The sequence below is a fragment of the Tinamus guttatus genome, unplaced genomic scaffold (assembly GCF_059628265.1).
Source record: "Tinamus guttatus ecotype Peru unplaced genomic scaffold, ASM5962826v1 Tinamus_guttatus_pri_ptg000197l, whole genome shotgun sequence".
Taxonomy (NCBI): Eukaryota; Metazoa; Chordata; class Aves; order Tinamiformes; family Tinamidae; genus Tinamus; species Tinamus guttatus.
In genome coordinates, this window is record NW_028288731.1 from 245,945 (window position 1) to 259,435 (window position 13,491).

Below are 13,491 nucleotides of genomic sequence, written 5' to 3' on the forward strand. Positions count from 1 at the left end.
TAGAGATGAAAACATACCCCATAGTGTGTTAGATGTAAAAGCCATACGTAGGTGATGATATAGATGGTTATTAAGGGAGTTGATATAGTTAGCAACAGAGACATTGTATCTTGTAGCTCTTTTTCCCCCCTTTTTTTTCTCTTGTAATTGGCCACAAGTGGCTCTAGATACCCAAGGAGGAGCTTTTTCCACCACTTCTTCATAGCCTAGTGGTCACTCAGGTTATATTTTCTTTATTTCTTCTCCCTTGGCTGTAGATGGAGCAATATGTGCCACCTTTTGACACCCACCTGCTATTTATTTTTTAATGCTTTTGGATTTCTTGGAAGGGTTACATCCTAACAGGGCAAAAATTACCCCCGTTGCCAGACTTCCCAAGCATGAGCTGAACACCTGCATTTTTCTCCCATTGCTTTTGCAACCAAAATGATGAAGGACTCTTGGTCAATGTCTCATTGTGCTGAATGTGCCTATCCCTTTCCCTGCAGATCCTGACTGGGCTAGCTTGAATCTGGGAGCTCTCATGTGTATCGAATGCTCAGGTATCCACCGAAACCTTGGCACGCACCTTTCCCGGGTCCGCTCGCTGGACCTGGATGATTGGCCTCTGGAGCTTATCAAGGTCATGTCTTCTATCGGGAACGAGTTGGCCAACAGCGTCTGGGAGGAGAACAGCCAAGGCCACCTGAAACCTTCGTCCGACTCCACAAGGTAGGCGCCTCGCTCTGCCGGGCTGCAACACGCAGGGGTCCTCAAACATGTCATTTTGGGCTTTCCATCAGAGCTGGTAGGACAATGTTGTACAGGCTGGACTTTTACACTTCTATGTCTTGTATACAAAAGAAAAATAAGAAAAAAAAAAAGTCAGTGTATATATCCCTTCACTGCATGCCCAGTAAGACCACATGTCAAAGCGGGGGATGTCAAAAGTTGAGCTGATCCTGTTATTCCTTCCTGTTTGGGAAAGCTTCCTCAGCAGCTCCAGGTTTTTTTTGTTCCATTGCCTGACCTGCAGAGCGGTGGGATGCAGAAAGTTCCCAACGGGCTGGTCCACAAGCAAAGTTATATCCACCTGCGGCACTCTGCTTTGTGTAGCCACCAAGCCCTGACTCTTGGGCTACCAGTTCACAATTAATAATCTACGGTCGATGGTTTCGAGTTACCCCATCGTCATTTGTCAGTTCTCCGCATTCTCATTGCGGCCGTCTCACAAGTCCTGCTTGTTATGGACTTGCTTATTTTCTTTATGTAATATACGGGAAGGCTTGAGTTGGTGGGAGAGTACATTTCCTATGAGGAGAATTTTTAGCTACTAGTTATATCCCAGTACCTTGAAGTCTTCTTCCTGGTATATGTTACCCAAAGCGAGGGGGTTTGTGTGCTTATTTTATCTGATTGGCGCCAAAGGAGGAAGATTCTTCAGAAATACTTCTGAGGCTATAGTGGATTTTAAATGTAGGTGCTAATGGTTACAACCAGCACCGTGGCTCGGGGGAAGCGCTGTTGCTTCTAGCAGGCTCTTTCAGCAGAGGGGGTTCAGATATGCTGGAGACCGTCTGGACCACCTTGCCCAGCTGGGCCCATCTTTTAAGTTGTCTTCAGAGGTGGGTTATAACTGTCTTAGCGTGAGCTCTGGGAGTCAGGCTGCAGCTGAGCACTGTTTGGTCCCACGTAGCAGACGCTAGCGTGGAGCTGTATAGCTCTGAAGCGTTTGACTCCTGCATGCAAGAGAAGTCAAACAGAGGGAACTGTGTTATTGTCACATTAATGCCCGTGCTTCATGCCTGGATCCAGTTTTTTCCACTGTTGTGTCAAGTGAAATTTTAAGGAGGGAGCATAGTTTTACCTGGGCACCTCCTGCAGAACAGGAGCAGGTTTGCGCTGTTTTCTGTAAAAAAGTCAACTGTTTCTTATTTCGTTAGCACTGAAAAATGAATTTGTGGTGCCACCTTTGGTTCATCTTCGAGAATGAAGCCAGTGCATTAATCAGGCTACTTAGATGAATGGCTATGCATATAAATACAGTCAGGCAGACCTACGTAGAGATTTTGTTCCTATGCAAGCTGCATGTCTGTGGGCATGTCGGTTGTTATATAGCTATTGTAATGATTTCATCAGTTAGATTGAAATTAGATTATTGTTGCCTTTCAGCCATCAGTATGGCCGTGTGTTTAATCTAGAGATCTTATGTTGTTGCACCTATGTGGCTCCTTACTACTGATGTGAGCTGGAACACTCTCTCTGTTCTAATATTTGAAAGGAAAATGAATACACACAGATGCTTTTTATATATTATTATTTTAATTTCTGTCTGTTTCTCTACATCTCCATGTTTACAGTTTGGCTCTGTATTTTCCTCTATTTGTATTTGTCAGTGCTATAATTGCCCTTTTTCTGTAAGTATGTTGTTTTGGGATATAAGCTATAAATGTACATTTTATAAATATGCATTCCCAGCTGCGTGTCAGAGTGTGCACTTACAGGATGGAAGATTTAATAGAAAAAATATAGTTAAGATTCCATGAAAAATTTCCTGCAAAGCGGTTTTCATCTTACTTTGCTACTCCATGTTTTTTGCCTGCTGCTTGAGTAGCTCAGGTGGTATTTTTCATAAAAATATCCCAAAGCTCTGCTTGTTCCAAGGCAGTCTCTGCTAGCGTCGTGTTCTTTCTATCCAAGATGAGACGAGATACGTCTGTCCAGGGGCAGGAGCAAGTTGTACGCTCAGTGTTTTCTTGCTACTATCTGAGGTTTTTGCACGAGGACTCGAGGGCACGAGGACTGCAATCAGGAGCAGATATAATAGACTCAAATGAGGGAGTTAAAGAAAAAAAAAGGGAGACTTGAGTAAGAGACAAGAGAGTGAGTAGAAACACACCCGGGCAGCTGAGACTTGGTGATGCGGTAGCAGGGTTGAAGGAGCGCTAGGAGATCCGGAGACCAGGTGGAAGTGTTCAGCACGGCTTCATCTCCTCGTGAGGAGGAGAGTAGACCTTGGTCAGCCATTGCACCCCAAAGGAGGGCTGTCCTGACCATGCCAGGCAGCCCTGGGACCAGCCAGAGACACTAGACACACATCTTTGTGATAAGCCTGCCTCCTGACCCATCCCTCTTCAGCCCCGAAATAACCGTGATCTGTGTCGGCGCAATGATTAACTCTCCGTTAATAGAAGTCTTTAGAGGGAAGGAGGAGCCCTATGAAGGTTTCACCAGTCACTTTGGGTCTTTGTCCTGGAGAGCAAGCCCTCATGAAGGCCACCAGGGGCAAAGAAACACTACTCCCTGCTCCCTAAATACTGAGCGCATGGGGCTGGGAAGCTCAAGGAGCATTCATACACAGGACGAACAGGAACTCGGCATCAAAGGTGGTGCCTTCAGCTTGGGAAAAACTGGCATTGAATCCCACCCCTTTCTATCCAACCAAGGGATGTGTGGAGAGACCCTGGGGGGCTTTCTGCAGGGGGAACGTGATGTGTAGGCCACAGTGCAATTAAGGAGTCTCACCCAGCAAAATGTTGCCAGTATTTATGCAAATGGACCTGAGCCAGGCTTGGAGCCCAGCTGCATTTTTAAATTCATGTGCTTAAAAATAAGTTAAACCAACATCAACATTAAAATGTATCAGGCGTAGCAGAACTGCAGTCCTTTCGCAGTCTAGTTCATGTAAAACTCCTTCTCTGAGAAAGTCACAGGCCAAGATAACCCTGACGATGTATTTTGAATGTCAAAAAGACCCTCAGGTTGGCGTGTGTGAGCCCAAAGCCTGAGACTTTGTGCAGTCCAAGGCTTTGCTCCTGCTCCTTCCCATCAAGGATATCATCAGAGTTGTCCTCCAGCATTAAGGTATGTGGGACACAATGGAGGCTACAAGGCAGTCTGTACATGGTGCCACCTGGATCAAAGCAGCACCTCAGGTCATGGGATTAAGCCAGAAGCCGACACAGATCCCGGAAGGAAGTGACACGGAGGGCACAAGCTCCCGGCATCCCTGAAAAAATGGCGAAGTGTCCACAAAGCCCAAGGAATCCGGGAAAGGAGAAGGAAGCGGGGAACAGCTGGCCACGGCTGCTTGTCCACGGGCCCCTGATTAGGTCGGCTTTAGCGGGCCGGTAATTGGTTGCAGCAATTATCCGCCGCGCTGAGAAGCGCCGCTCAAACTTCTCCAGCCTGGTGACAAATTGGAGCTGACTGCTGGCAAAGGAGTATCGACTTCCCATTTCTAAACAGGGGCATCATTAGTCAAGAAAAGCATCTTTTAATTACTCGCAGGAAGGGGGGAAAAAAAAGAAAAATGAAAAAAAAAAAAAGATCCTTAGGTATAGATCCTGCAACAACTGCAGGATTTTTTTTTTTTTTTGCCTCCCTCCAAGTGTATTTTCAATATTAAATTTATTGCCTTGGGACTGGGAGGGGGAAAGACGAGGGAGTTTGCCCCGAGTCCTTCTTTCAGTAATGTGGGTTTAATTTGGAGTGAGAAGTCAAATTAGAGCAAATCAATGTGGCAACAGTTAACCGAGTCTGGGGATGAAATCGGGATTTTCCCCTCTAATTGCTATTGATGCCATTTAAGTGCCCTCTTAAAACATTGATTCGGAGCAGAGCAAGGCAGGAGTGGTCGGGCCGGCAGCGGTGGGGCAGGGTTTGCCCAACGGAGGAATGTCAGAGCTGTGGGGAGCAGGCGGCCGCGGCAGCCTGGGCCCTGTTTCGCCTGGGCTTTTCACACCAGTGGGTATTTACAGTATTGCCCAAGGTTCAGCCTTCTCCTATACGCACCTCTTGTGCCTTTATTTTTAAACTAGGGTCGCTATCACAGCGATGGTTTTTGTTCATCCAGTGACGTGACGCAGTGAAGTGAAGTCGAAGGGCTCCACAGTGGCAACATCTTTTTGAGAATATTCCTAAGTTTTTTTTGTTTTGTTTTGTTTTTTAACCCCTGATTCTGTTAAAAATGTATTCCAGAAGTGAGAAATGAGCAGTTAGTAGAAGCTCCTCTGCTTTCTGCCCTTTACAGCCTTTGCAGTTTGAAGCTCTGCTGAGAGGCACAAGGAGCAAGTCTTTAATTGCACGTTTGCAAGATTTTGGGGTTGCGTTGCAGGAAATACAGTGCATTTCTGAGCTCACATTTAGGTGCATTGGACACTATGGTGCGATTTTTTTTTTTTGATGTTTTTGTATTCTAGCTGCTCTAGCAAATATTGCCAAAGCAAAAGTGCTTGAAAAATGCATCATCTTTCCTGCAGTCAGGACTTCAGCAAGGCCAGTCCTAGGAGGAAAAAGTTCCTAGCTTTAAAATACAAGGATATGTCTGGTCCTTCCACGCTACAGCTTTTAAGGAAGTGCTCAGGATATGCTGTGTTGCCCAGGCAGGCCGTTTGCATAGTAAACAGGGCAGTTCCCCTGTTTATTCTGGTTAGCGAAGGTCACAGGAAAGCAGAAAGGTTCTTAATTCTGTCTGGGAAGTCTCGAGGTGGGAGTTGACTTTCACCTTAAGACGTGCAATCCGGTTTGATCCCCAGCTCACTAATGAACTGAATTTAATGGTGTCAGGGAAAGAAAGAAAGGAAAAAAACATTATGCAGCTCGACTGTGTTTAGCTGATTTTTACAAGGCAGAGCTAAAGGCCGGCCGGCCGTTGGGGCTGCCGTCTGCTGTGCTGAGAGTAACCTGGGCATAACCGCTGAGTGGCTTCTATGCAAAAATTAAATCACCCCCTTTTTTTTTTCTGGTACAAATAATTATTGGCGCCTATGCAGGGAGTACAGGTATGCAGGGAGCATGTGGTCGGCGGATGCCTAGGTAGATGCCCATCTCCTATCCCAAGTCTTGGAAAGACGCTGCCTTCCGGCTCCCTTTGGTTTCTCGCTCACCGCGAGTCCCGCGGGTCCCCGGCGCGCGGGCACGGCGCTGGAGAGGCCGCGGCAGCAGCGTTGGCAGCGCTCTGCCCGCCCGGCTTCCTTGGCAGCTCTCGGCCTGACGAGGTCAGTGTTCTGTCCCTTTTGGATGCTCCTCCTCGCTTGACACCTTTCCTGGTTTTTACCGGTGGAGGGAAGGGTGCCTTTTAAAAAAAATAATAAAGAAATACATATAAAAAAAGATTTTTATTGTGAAGGGCTGACCAGAACCCATCTGCAGTTGGGTGGCATCTGCTCCCCACATGTCACTTCCCTCATTAACAAGCAATTGAATTAATTAAATGCTACTCAGAACACGCATAACAAGCTACCGGCAGTGTCCAAATTAGCACTGATAATCAAGGATGATTTCCTTTATTATCCTGCTAAGTGGTGTGCAGGCTCTGATCTCCCTGTCTGCCCTCATCTATTTACATACCCCCAGCTTCTGCCTTTGCAAGCGGAGGTTATCGTACCTAGTTAATTTGCCACGATCACCGAGCATGGCGGATTGATATTCCTGCCGCTGCCGAAGCCGCGCTCCCCCCCTCGCCGGCCCTCCCCGCGTTCTCCCCCTCTCCTTCCTCCCCAAGCCTGGTCCTTTGTAGCTCGAGCTCCCTGATAAATTAAAAGCCACCCCTGTGGTCTCTCAAGTGAGTAATAGAGGCAGAAATTTCATTTTGCAACTGGCTGATTTAATGATCCAAAGGGTAATTAATGGCCTGATTATCTTAATGTTAAATATGTCCGGCAGCAATTACTGTGACCTCCCGCTTGTCAAGGTCCAGGCTATGCTCTTCTTTCAATTAAGTTCTCTGGGGCTTAATGGTATGAATAAACTCCTCTGATTCTATCATCCCGGACTCAGAGATTTAAGCGAGCTAGGGGCTCGTTTGGAGTTTTAATCAGCCCGTCTTCTACTTGAGCGATCAGAGTTAACAATTATAACAAGGACAGTTTAACTTTCTTTTCCCGCCCCCCCCCCCCCCCCGCTGCCATCCTCCTTTTTCCACTTCTTTATATTTTATCTTAGGTTATTTATTTATTTCCAAGCGCTCGGAGGGGAATTGCGCCGGCTGCAGTGCGCGGCTCTGTGAGGCTCGTCTCTCCCGATATAAATTATCATGTGAACGCCGCTGTTTTTTTCCGTTTGACAGGCTTAATTAATTGGCAGCAGCGCCCAAAAATGACAGCGCCACTAATTGCAACTCCGAGCGGATCTCCGTCACGGCGGCGCGCGGCGGCGGGCATGCCCCGCTCCGCGGCGCGGCCGCAGCTTCCCGACGTTCCCCGTTCGGGGTCTCGGCGTCTCGCCGGGGAGCGTGATCGCATGCGATAGCGCTGCCGGCGTCCCCGCGCGTGCCAGAATGACATTTGCTGCCAGTACGGCAGCTGCGCTTCTGCTGGCCAAGCATCTGCAAGGGGGACGTCGGGTTTTGCTTAAGATATAGATGGGAGCGGGGAGACTTCGGGAAGGAGGAGGAGGGAGAAACCCGCCCGATAATCCCAGCTCACACATGGGTTTTCTCGTGGCTAAATGCACAAAACAGCTCTCCCACCAAGCCACAGTTATATTAGCTCTGTTTCGGGCAGCAGATATTTCATGAAGATAATGAGGAAAATGTATAAATTATTAGTCCGGCCGTATTGCCTTTGCAGGCACCCACACGCATAAATAAGAAGCCGATTCATTAGTGCCAGGAAACCACAACCTGTCTACGTGCAGAAAGGAAGCAACTGCACGTTCGGCTGCATGCGTTTGGATCAGAGGAGTTGCAATGGGTGTAAAATTGAATTTCAGGAAAAAAAAAAAAAAGTCACTTACCAGTAGCTTCCAGGAAATGCATCTAATGAGAATAACTAACTGAACCAGATGAAATATCAGCTTGGGTGGTGGCTGTTGGTGTTTCACCCTTTGGAGGCCTCCGAATGCAGTACTTGGAAGGGGAAGGTGAGCAGCGCAGCCCGGTTCATTGTCCTTGTAGCCACTTGGTAGACCTTGCGATCCAGGATCCAATCCCATAAAACACTGGTGTCCGTACACCGGAGGGGATGGTGCCTGAGTGATTAAAAACAAAATCAAAAAACAAAACCAAAATGGTTGTCCAGGTTAATGAGCGATTTAGATAAAATGCTGTCTGGTTCGGCTGCACGTTTCCAGCGCGCAAATCTGTCTTTGATAGAAGCTTAAACACCTTGTAAACCGAAGGCTGCATTGCAATTACTGCCACCGTCATCGTTCTCTTCGTTGTCTGTGAAGAGGAGCCCTGCAAAGGGCATAATTTTGTCCCTTTTACAGTGCGTTAGAGCAGTTAAAAAAGCAAAGACTTAAGATCGAAAATAGTGTGGGGTTTTTTTTTTGTTGTTTTTATTTTTTAGCCACGTATCATAAATACTACTTATAATGAATTCTCTTTGTATTTGGTGTATTACGTTTATGGACCTGGCACACCTCTTGCTTCCTGCGTTCACAATTCAGGTGGGCTGTACGCAGGACATGGCTACGTTACAGAGCCATATGTAGGCTTGGGTGGCCTGAGTTCGTCCAAGGTTTCCAGGTACGCAGACTAAAAAGTTTTATCCTAGGTCCTTGCCATTCTGTGCCCCAATGACTTCTACCACTGGACAGTTTGCCTGGGTATCAGTGATGCTCTCCAGAGTTTTTGGAGGAAACAGGCACAAAATGCCTCCATGGTTTTGTCATTTCCTCCAAGACTGCCTCTCTCCTGAAGTCTTTCCCTTGTAAGACTATCTGCACATCCATTTCATGTTCTTACTCGGAAAAGTATTTCTGGAGAGGGAGAAGAACATGATTCTGTCTAGTTTTGATACCTGCTTGCTAAGAAGCGAAGTTCAACTGTCGTTCCTCAAGTCTAGATCTTACCATGGGTATTTTCACCACAGCAAATGCAAAATTGTGAATGGAAGTGAAGTGTTATAACCCAGTCGTTTTCATGTTGCATTGATGTAGGGGGCAGTAACTTCCAAAATGAAAATGTGTGGCTTCCCAAAGGGCAAAATTTTACCCGAGCATCCATCAGAAATGTTTTGTACCATAATTTGACTGAATTCTGTGCTGGAAGAGGATTTCCAGGTAGCAATGGCTCAATGAAATGTGCCTCCTTGTTGACATCTGCCCAGGAGACTGCGATAAGGTCTTTGGCTTAGACTTTGCTTCTGAAACTTCAAACAGGGTTGTATGCTCCATAGTTCTTCAGAGTATGGACTGTCCTGAGTTGTTTGTTAGTGCAGCAGTAGATTTATTTGCATTAAGAAGGCATTTGGGAGCCAGCCTTCTCTGGGCAGGACATGCCCAGTTTGGCAGAGGCAGCCTGTGTCCAAAACGAGTCCTTGTCCCAACTCCCTGGAAGCGTGGGAGTAAAAACAGCTCAATAAATGTGGGCATAGAAAGCTTCACGTTGCTCAGGTACTCACTGCAGTGTTCCCAAAGGCAAACTGGCATCTAGGTTTTCTGTGGGTATCTCGTTGATGGGGTGTTTGAGGAGAGGAGTTGGCCAGAGGAGCAAAGAGCTTCTGCATGGGTTCTCTGGAGCTGCTGCTTGTGAGCAACGGGGCACCTTGAGGAGAAACTTCACTTGAAATGTTAAGGATGAAGGTGAAGATTGGTGTGGTGGGCCAGAGACAGCAGTCAAACTTTAGCTACTGGCCTAAATACAAAAAGAAGATAGGGAGAACTGCGAGAGGCCTTCAAAGACAAGACAAGTAGCTCTTGATCCATATGGTAGACCAAGAGGAATGCAACAGTCCATGTTGTTTCAGCAACTTTGCCATTTTGGTACAAGTCTCATGATGTTTGGTGTGGTTTTGGTTATTTGGTTTTTGGAGTTTCTTTTCATTGTGCTTTATGCCCAGGAATCATGGAAAACTCACTCTTGTATTTTTGAAGCTAGTTGCTAATGTTAGTGGAAAAAAAAATGATTAATTTCTCTCCCAAATAGCTGACTAGGACAGAGAGTCCCTGAGAGTCCCAACTGCTCCTGAGGGTCCTGAGTGTGAGGTTATGTCTGCTCAGCCATAAAATAATGAGGAAGAGAAGCAACGCAGAGATTGGCAGTGGAGAGAACCATTGCCACGCTTATTAAAAGGCACACAGGCCAATATTTAGCTCTGTTCTTACCGCAGAGGAATAGGAAGAGCTAATTGGAACAATAACATGAATTTCAAGTAATTGCAATTGGATATTGGGTGTAAAATTTGAGGAGAAATGCAGCTTCCATCAAATTAATGGTCAAAGGCCAGTTCCACTTAACGTGAGTCAGAGGCCAGCCACTGCGGATTAATCTTTTCCCCCGAAAATTATTTGATCCCTGACCAAGCTTTCAAAACGAAAGTAGAAATGCGGTAGCATACCGTAGAAAAAACTGCCCTAACAAAAGAGGGACAAAAGTGCCAGCGTGACGGTGACATTTCACATCGCTTGGTGACCATAGGAAGCAGCAGCAGTCAGGGCAAGGCAACACGGCCGGAAACAAAGCCCTTTGGACTCCCACAAAAGCAGAAAGCTCCCTCGAGGCTTGCAGTTGATAAATATATTGTTGGGGATGTGCTGTGCCGCGCTTGGGCTTTGGCCTTGCCTCCCCCTCCGGGCATTGCAGCAGGAGCCCAGCTCTCACCCAGGAGCTCGGGACGGCTTCTCCGTAGGCTGCAGCCAGAGAGGGCTGCAGACTTGTACAGGGAGCGCCCGTAATTACACACCGGATTGTAATCCAGACCGTGTGCCAGGCACCGCTTCCACAGAAGCACAGAGATGCCCAGGGAAGTGATCTTTTTCTGGCGTCCTGAGAAGGTCTGGAAGCCCAGGGTGAGAGTAGGTGGCAATCAGAGTGGGGAGTTTTAGGGCATTAGTTTTCTTTTGGGTCAATAAACCCATCCCTCCCACCCTGAGGCTTGTGTGAATGCTATAGGGATATCAGGGAAGCAGTGGGAATTTGTGGCCTGTGGTGAGAGGGCAAGTGGAGCCAGCTCAGTCCTTTCTGTGGCAGCTGGTGGTGAGAGCAGGTTAGGCATAACTGGAGTATGCTAGTATTGCTAACCTTCTCAGTATTGCTAACCCTCATTGATGTACTGATCAGCCTTGGATTGTTGCATTTTCTCCTTTATATTTATATAGAGACATATATATGTAATTATTGATGCCTTACCAAGCCTGGAATTTGCTGTATGGACTCAAACAGATTTAATTGTGAGACCTTATTTATGGTGCACATTGTAGCAATTTAACATGACTTTGGGGTATGAGGTAGCACTATTCTGAGACAGGGCAAGCTCAGACTGGGTGAGTAAAAAGCTCTATTAAGTTCTGGCTTTGAAGGGCTAGGGTCTATCAAATAGGAGGGATTTTTATAGGGATGACAGCAGACAGTTGCATGGCTCCCAGACCAAATCCTTGCTCAAAAACACAGAAATGATTAAACTTTGCAAGAGAACATTTGCAACGGAGTACATTTACATCAGCTACGGTTCCTTGCATCCGTTCTTATCATCGATGCTGAAATTAAGTGTCACGCCGCTCAGCGTGTGTGTGCATACGCGAACCTGCTGCCTGCACCACTGGAGGAACAGAATGAGTACGGAGAGTTTCAGCTTAAATATGTCAAGTTAAGAGCAACTAGAACCTGAGATTTACTACATGAAGCATTGGACATCCTTACCAGGGAGATCCTAGCCCTTCTGCTACGAACAGTAACTATTTTATCAATCCTTTATGGAAAAAAACAGCATCTAACACAGCTGTTGCTATCTAGATGTAGACAGTTGTGAGGCTGGAGCTTGTCATAATAAAATGGCAGAAGAGCGACTGAGGGGAAAAAAAAATGGCAAATGTGAGCTATCACGAGGTCCCTAGGGTGAGATCCATGAGGCTGGGATGTCTTCAACTCAAGGCAAGTGCTGTCAGCTGGGCGCTCGCTGCTGGTGAGTGCAGAGCTGGATGTATGGGGCATTGGGTGGAGGTGCTTAGTTGTTAAACAAAATATCCAGTATACTAAAAAAAAAAGAAAAACAGGAAAAAAAAATGTTTTAAGCATGTTGTGTGTAAAATATTTTATTTACAACCTTTCTGTGCAGTTGGTGCTTAGCTGTTCTTCGCATTTCTCTGCCCTCAGGTCATGCTGGCTCCCTTGCTGTATGCTGGGCCCTAGCCAAACTTGACGCTGCGCTGTTTTAACTAAGTCCATCGTCCAAATGGTTTGTTACACCCAGCTCAAAAGCAGCTCCTCAAAATCCAGTTTGCTCCTGCCTCATATTGTTGAAGCCCCATTCGCATCACGCAAATCATTTCTAAAATTTCTGCCAAACGATTTTGCACCGCTGGGAGAAATCTGTATTTAGAGCAATCGCTTATGTATAGTGTTTTGGGAAGGCAGGGCCAAGAGCGTGGCAAAGTGGATGTCCTGTTACCTTTCCCCTGGATTGGATGTCTCTCTCTTGTGATATTTTTTCCTTTTTTTCTCCTCTTTCTCCCCCTGCTTTGTTTAAACCTGAGCTTTGTTTCTGGCTCAGTAGGATGCTGGTCACTTATGACAAGGGACCAGGAGGTGGGGGACAAGACTTCAGTAAGATAACTGAATGAAAAGGGCAGCAGTGAAAAGACAGTGCTGGCTTTTGACCGCACTGAAACTTGATATCCACATCAGCCCAAAAGCAATTTCTCCGCAGCTCTAGAATAAGGCAGAGACAACACACCTCGTGCAGGGTTTGAGACGTGCAGGTGCTGGTGGGGAGCCAGCAGGTAACTCCTGAATGGGCAGGAAGAAATGAGACTACTGTTGCTCTGGCTTTTAAGTAATTAAACAGCAGGCTAAAACCTGTCAAAGTGAACACAGGTGACAAATTTGAGCCTTCAGAGGTTTGGAAGTACGGGACGCAGTAGGGTGAAGAAGCCACTACTCGCAGTTGGGGGGTCTCCAGAGATACGGATGGGACAGGCTTCAGAAAGTCTTGGTGCTGAACGGATGAATATGTTGTGGCCTGGGAACCCTCCAGATAGCCTTTCTTTCTCCTCAAAAGATAAAAGTTTTCCTGGTTTCTTCCAGGTCAGAATGGGTAAGTGTTAGATTGGTTGGATTTGCACTTAAGTACAGCACTAGCCAGGCTTGTAAACTAGGCAATTAAACCACACTCTCACCCTCTAAGATTCCTCCACAACTGCAAGGAACAGGGTTTTGTCACTGTATGCTAAAACTGAAGGTGATCTTCAGTGTCCAGGCTGTGGTATTACCCAGAATTTTTTTTTCTTTCTCAAGAAGTAGATGTTTGCATCTGTAATCCTTACTACCTTAATCCCTATATAAGGTATTGCTTCAGTTGCAATTTTGAAAGGTATCAAGGAGTGAAACTGGACCAAAGTCAAAACTTTTTAAATAAATTTTTGAAACCACCAATTCTTGTTCATTTAAAAGTCAACTCTTGGAGAGAAAAAAAAAAAGGCCTTCTCAGTTGTCTCAGCAGATGTTTTTATTCTGCATTCATGAAGAATGAGCGGTGATGCTCCTGACTTAACATTTCAGAGTGATTTTTTGCATACTTAAGGCCTTCCCACTTTTGTTCAAGATCTTGGGGCCCCTTCCCATTTCCACTT

The 13,491-nt window shown here is 46.3% G+C and overlaps 1 protein-coding gene across 1 annotated transcript in view; it reads left to right on the forward strand.

Annotated features, from left to right (window-relative positions):
• The window catches only part of AGAP1 (ArfGAP with GTPase domain, ankyrin repeat and PH domain 1), a 254,411-nt gene that overhangs the window by 220,300 nt on the left and 20,620 nt on the right, over positions 1-13,491 (forward strand). Inside the window, exon 17 of the mRNA XM_088523675.1 lies at positions 489-711. Within this exon, the coding sequence (XP_088379801.1) occupies positions 489-711 (223 nt within the window). The remainder of the gene's footprint in view (positions 1-488; positions 712-13,491) is intronic.